The sequence below is a fragment of the Bombus vancouverensis genome, chromosome 5 (genome assembly GCF_051014615.1).
Source record: "Bombus vancouverensis nearcticus chromosome 5, iyBomVanc1_principal, whole genome shotgun sequence".
Classification (NCBI taxonomy): domain Eukaryota; kingdom Metazoa; phylum Arthropoda; class Insecta; order Hymenoptera; family Apidae; genus Bombus; species Bombus vancouverensis.
Window position 1 is genome coordinate 612,599 of NC_134915.1, and position 6,777 is coordinate 619,375.

Here is a 6,777-nt window from a genome sequence, read left to right on the forward strand (position 1 = left end):
TTGCGCTAGATTAATTTATACCAAACGTAGTGAAATGAAATTCAAGATATTAAAATTAATAATAAAATGTTAAACATATAAATTTGTTTTGGATAGTATGGTATGGAATGAAGGATATAGCGATAAAACATAAGTAGAAATATGACAGTTTGCATAGTTTATTACACAAGTAATATAACTATAATTATCTATTAATTCTGATACTTCGGTAACTATTAATCTTTGTATGAATACATTTGCACAAGTACATTAACAAACTATGTTAATCAAATAAACAATGTTCCCAATATATAATTACGTTTGAAAAAGTGGATTACAGTCAATTTGTTTGTAATTTAAGTAATATTTATAACATCGATGCATCAGAATCTTTTACGTGATAATAACTTTTACTTTTATATCTCTTGTTTAATTGCTTCTAGTGATACTGCAAATAATTTTTTAGTCATTGAATTTAAGATACTTTTCGTCTTCTCATTGTGTCAACATCTTCGTTTACCGAGCTACTGCTTTTCACTCCATTATTATCTTCAGATTTATCTTCTCGACCTTCGCAGTTAGAAGACCCAGAGTTTCTATGAGAAATATCCTTGTCACCTAATGCTATTCGTATGGATTCCAACAAATCCAAAGGACCAGCATAACTTTGTTTAGTTCCTGTGGATAAAACAAATGTAATAAAGTAGAATTTCTCAGCATAATCTATATTAAAAGATCACGCTTTATTATGAACTTATTAATCATACAGATAAATTATACAGAAAAAAATAATTTTTGCGTTTCCTCCTAAAGATTCACTCACCCAAGTTTTACCCAAATATTGCTTTCTTGATTTTGTTAAGGAGACCATCATTTTCATCATTTGGTTCACTTTGTCTATTCTGTCTCGCTTGAGTTTTTACCTTCGGACCTGCCAAAAAAGTATGTATACTCTCAAGATAAAAGAACTTATAAAGTAAAGAAATTACGGAGATATATAAAACTTGTTTGACAATTACGTTATTTGTTATGCAGTCTGTTAACATTCTTTCTTCAAAAACATATTTTATTAATATGAAACGCTAATGAAACGCATATATAAATTTTTACATCATTTATTGAATTAGCAAGGCCAGGTACACATGAGGAAACTCAAGCGACACACAAATCTAATCTTATACTTGATTTTACAAGGAACAAAAATTATTGAAAAAATTCTATTCGGAATATTCATAACTTCAAAATTGTTACTAAGTTTAATTTATTATATCAAGAAGAAAAAAGAAGACAAAAGTTTTGTTAACTTTTCTCTACTTTTGTAATGTACTGTTCTCAGTATCATGATTCATCATGTTTATCCTTACCATCTGTTTTGTATGTTATGCTATATATAGTTCCAGGTGTATCATCTTCAAGTTCAGCATAAGCTTGGAGTAATGCCAATTGTTTATCAGTTAATTTTGTAGGTACAACAATTTTCATGTGTACATAATGGTCTCCATGTCCTGTGCCATTTACTTTTTTCATTCCTTTACTATTAAGTCGAATTTTAGTATGGGACGAAGTGCCAGGCCGAATTTGTATAGTATGATCTTCATAAACGCCTTCTATTCTTATTGTACCACCCAGTACTGCTTGTGATAACGAAATTTCAGCATCCGTATGTATGTCTGAACCATCTCTTCGAAAGTATTTCGATTTTTCCACACGGAATGTTATAAATATTTCTTTATTACCAACAGCCATCCGAATAGTTTGACCATCTTCAACACCAGCTGGTACAGGGACTGTTACTTTCTTGCGTTGCACCTATTACAATATTTTATTGTAAAACAATTATGACATACAGAAATATTTATTTAAAAAAAAATTTATTTAATTTTAATTAACACAAAAATGTATTTGTACCGTTTGTCCTTTTGCTTGACATTCCGTGCATGGATATTTAATGAACATTCTGCTACCATGACAATAACGACAAGTAGATCTCATTACAAAAGGGCCAGTACTAATCGTTTCCATTCCAGTTCCGTTACAATAGTGGCACTTAACTGCTTTCGTTCCTGGTTCACATCGTGACCCTGAACATTTTGGACACTTATCTACTACATTTAACTGAACCTCTTTATTCACTCCTCTGGCAGCTTGAGAAAATGTTAAATTCATAACAACCTAAAAATCAGAGAAATAAAACTTGCAAATAATTAATATACCAAAATGTATAACATAATAGTATCCCACAAAGAAACAACTTTATCAGGATATTTGACCACTCTGGTCATTCTGAATCAAAAAAGGTGATATATGCAATGAATCCGGTTCATTTGTTTTGAGATATTCATTGCTTATTTTACTTCAGCAACATTAAAAAATTAAACTTATAATTCTGAGACACTCTGTATATATGTACATATATACAGTAGAACACCCATAATCCGAATACCCCAATATCCAAATGTAATATTTTCCAGTAACGGATACCTCTTTTTGTTTCAAATATGTACATATTTTATTAGTCACTAGTTCATATATAATGAATTCTTTTTTTTATTCAGTCGAGTGAATTCTCATTACAAGAATTTAGTATGCAGCTAATAACATTCTAACTATCGAAACAAAATACGACATAATTAAATAACTCGAAAGTGGTGTAAGTGCAACAGATCTAGCAAAAATACATGTTGTTGGAAAAGCCACAGTCACAAACATTAAAAATAAAAAACATGATATTAAAAATTATTCAAAGAAAAATCTTAAATATACTAATGTAATGAAATGATTTCATCGCAATAAACACGATAATAATGACGATTTTACACAAATGATCACAGAAACAAAAGTGGTGATGAAGAGATGCCTTTTCATGCTGAAACATTTGTAATGTTTGGAAAGGGGCTTTAACGACTTGACATATAGGAAGAATGTAACTCTATGCAGTTATTTATGTTGAAAAAATTATGTGATTTAGCAGTCAGAAAGATATAGGATCTACAAATAGTTGAAGAAACTAAGAAATTAATCTCAGTCTGTATTTGAATAAATGAAATTTCATATTAGGAAAGTGATTGTTCTATTATCCAAAAATTTCATTATCTAAACGGTTTTGTGTCCCTATTAGTCCAAATAAGGTAGCTTTACTCTACATACAAAAGTACCTCTTGAGCTGCTCCAAAACCATACGTTGATTCTTGATAATCTTCAAAATCATTAAAGATATTACTTTGAAATCCACCTTCTCCAAATATCTTTCTAAATAATTCCTCCGGGTTGATGGATGATCTGAATTGCCAACCTTCAGTAAAATCTCCAGCATGGCCACCACCACCACCACCACCACCATGGCCCTGTCCCATCCCCATTTGTTCTGATGTGGCTCCCCACGTGTCATACTCTTTTCTTTTCTGATCATCGCTTAGTACTTCATATGCTTCTGAAACTTCTTGAAACTTTCTACTTGCATCTGGATCTCCTTTATTTGTATCAGGGTGATACTTTTTAGCAAGCTGATAGTAAGCCTTTTTAATATCCTTTGCAGCAGCGTTCTTAGATACACCCAATATTTCATAATAATTACGTTTTAATAGTTTGCTTGTTGTATGTATTCCTCTTTGAACTTTGGATAAATTTTCTATCATATCTGCAATTATATTTAATAAATAATATTTTATGTTAGAAAGAATTTTTCTAAATATAATAATAATAATAATAATAGTGAAAAAGATACACACACAAACATATTGTTAATGCATGTATACCTATTTTTCATTGAGATTATTTCTCTAAATAAAATATTAACGAACTAATTAAAAATTATAAAATATATTTTTAGTAAATTTATATAATTAATAAAATAAATCATATAATAAGCAAGTAATAGAATTGTCTTAGAATTCTATCAGTCTTAGAATCAAAGGTAGAAAGCTTAAAGAATGCAAAGGATTACAAATAGAATATGATTTATAATAAACAAGGTATATAAAAAAGTTGGGCAAAAAGTTTAGGAACGTGTAATGTACTCAAATTAATTAAAAAGATCTTAATAAAGATTGGTTCAAAATCCATTAGTGTTGGAGTTATAAGATATTTAATGTATAGAAGTACAATATATAGTAAATCAGGTCCTGTATTAAATGAGTTGATACAATGAATCGTGAAATGTCAAATATCAAACTGTGCATGCTACTATGATAAAACATGCCATAGTGTGTGTTGAAATAAATGGAAGATATATTGAATATATGCTGTTGAGTTAATGTCTTATTGACAAAAACATTTTATAACTCCAAAATTAATGGTTTTTGGACCAATAATTATTAAGATATTTTTGTTTGTTTTGACGAGTACTATATGCTTTTAAAGATTTACTCCAGCTTTTCTATACACCCTATATAAGATAATTTATTTACTTTAAAATTTTGTTAACATAGTTAATAATTTTGACACGTTAGCATAAAATTAACAGATATTTATATTAATATGTTAGAACAAAATTTAAAGAATAAAAGTCTATCTGAGATACTACTATAAACAATTGTTAGGAGTAAAAACGAAAAGCATGTGTTGTGAAGTTTCAGGTTATATTTTACTTTGAAAGTTTACTCATTAAAATTGTAAGTAAGAAGACAAGGCATTCATGATATTATATATAATTAAAAATAGAAAATTTTTTCAAAATACCAAGATATATCTAATATGTCAACAAATTCGAAATAAAATACGTATTATGAATAAAGTGTGATGTAATCTGCGTAATATTCGTGATCAGACGTATACATTACATTTTCCTGATTTTTTTGAGCTCCAACTACCGACACTCAATGCTATTGTTGTAACAGATCGGTGACATGTGCTACATCTTTGCACAATACCGCATGGAAATTTATTTAATTTACTGTTGCTGAATAAATTAATAGTTTTTGGTCGGAGAACGATTGCAAGTCCTTTGCCGGTCGCCATGTTGCATAAAAGACGCATGGCTGCATTATCACGTGACACATTGAGACTATAGCATGTTTTCTGGAAGTTATATTAATACTAAATTTAAGAAATTTAACAACATGAGAGACCTGATAAATTATTTTTGGTTCCTTATTATTTGTTATTAAAATATTATATATTGACGAAATATTTGTTGTAAATTAATCCTTATTTATATCTTTTATCTTAAATTAAGTTTGCATTTTTAAAATTGCTGTATTTATTATAAATGAACAACAAGTAAGGATAATTCTATTAAAATCAACATCTAAAAAATCTAACACAAATTCGAGTTAGAAAGATTTTATTAGATCTAATGGCAAATCATAGGTCGCAAAAGTATCCGAACTATACGTTTAATATGAAATAATAGCAGCATTAATTGTAATATTAAAAGGTTCGGTACGAAGTTGAGGCTCCAGTGTAAATATTGAGCTAGAATAACACATTTTTAAAGCTGGGATCACACGAGTGTTGGTACGACGTCTGTTATTACCCACAACCAGATGAACACCGGTTCGTACACCAGCGCATGCACCAATCCGCACACGAACGTTGCGACTACACGAATGTCATTTCGTACAGTCTATGAAGCACAGTCGTATATATGTATTATTCACAGGTCTGATAACTTCTCCTGGGGGCGGAGGGGGGGGGAGGCTTAATAACCGAACGATATTGATCAATTTGTTTATAGTAAGCGCCTTGATCCACTTGTTAGGATTTGTAACGCAGCGCAATCTTGTGTCTACAACTTGCAATACTACTGTATTATGTCGATAAATCCATGTATACATATATGCTTAGTCGGTAAGCGGGCTGCAGCGTGGCTGTCTGGTAGAACTCTTCGCAATTGTGTATGTACATAAAACATTTTTAAAGATCTAAAACACATATCATATTTTTTTAAATTTAATTGCTTATACGTAACATTTTTACATAGAATGCATTTACCAATTAACGTTAAATTAAAGTTTACTGTAAAAATTAATTCAGACAAGTGTTCGCTCGCTTCCCGCTCGCATTCTCTCGTTTACATACGTTTCCACGCGTTTCAAATTGAAAATTGTCTTGCAATAATTTAGATTATTCGAATTTTTATTTTATTCGAGATTTTATTCGAATCTTTTCGTCAACTACGATCCTTAATATCTTGGATAAACTAAAGTACGCGACATTTAAACCAAATTGAAACCTATAGCTACCAGTCGATATCTTTTATTTTTCATTAAATTGCATGCGATCGAGGAGTACCTTGATTAACTGGTATAGGTGAATCTGTTAAATACTTTCAGCAGTCTTTATAGCGTCAAATGAATTTATTTTTAATTAATATTATCCAAAAATGATTATCGTATTCTTACATTTCGTTTTTTATACTGTAAGATAAATGAAATTAATATTTCTTTTGTGTGTTGCAAGTTTACTTTTGCTGTAACATCAGGAAACTACAACAGAAAGCACAGAACTTTTATCACGTCGATAAAAGTAGTTGTAGTTAATTCTAAATAGTTGTAATTAGCTATACTTCGTTACATTCCGTGTTTTGTAACTATGTTTTGGATTTACAATTGTATTTATATTATAACAAGTGCTATAAATTATTAATTCCTGAAATATGACATGAAACGCAACTATTAATTTATAAGTATAAAGACATGCTTGCACAATAATTATATTGTAAAAATAAGTATAAATTATACGTGATTAAAACCAGAATTAAGCTGTATTTCTTAATATGTTCTACGTAATGCAGATAGTTAGGTACGTTAGTCACTATTGAATTAATAGTAATTGTCAAGATTATTGTATAATTTTTTA

General features: G+C 29.5%; 1 protein-coding gene across 4 annotated transcripts; it reads right to left on the reverse strand.

The window, feature by feature from the left end:
* Positions 1-134: 134 nt before the first annotated feature.
* Positions 135-5,582, reverse strand: LOC117156436 (dnaJ homolog l(2)tid, mitochondrial). Of its 4 annotated transcripts, none has more exons than XM_076618923.1 (7): positions 5,457-5,505; positions 5,363-5,391; positions 4,758-4,995; positions 3,135-3,616; positions 1,888-2,151; positions 1,344-1,788; positions 135-657 (listed from the first exon to the last, which is right to left on the reverse strand). In XM_076618923.1, exons 1-7 carry the CDS (start codon positions 5,488-5,490, stop codon positions 455-457), a joined length of 1,695 nt encoding a protein of 564 aa, XP_076475038.1. In that variant the 5' UTR covers positions 5,491-5,505; the 3' UTR covers positions 135-454. The 4 variants fall into 4 exon arrangements, with proteins under 4 accessions (XP_076475038.1, XP_033189341.1, XP_076475036.1 ...); XM_076618921.1 differs by lacking the exon at positions 5,363-5,391 and adding an exon at positions 803-910 and having other exon boundaries at positions 518-657; positions 5,453-5,581; XM_033333450.2 differs by lacking the exon at positions 5,363-5,391 and having other exon boundaries at positions 5,453-5,581.
* Positions 5,583-6,777: the final 1,195 nt, after the last annotated feature.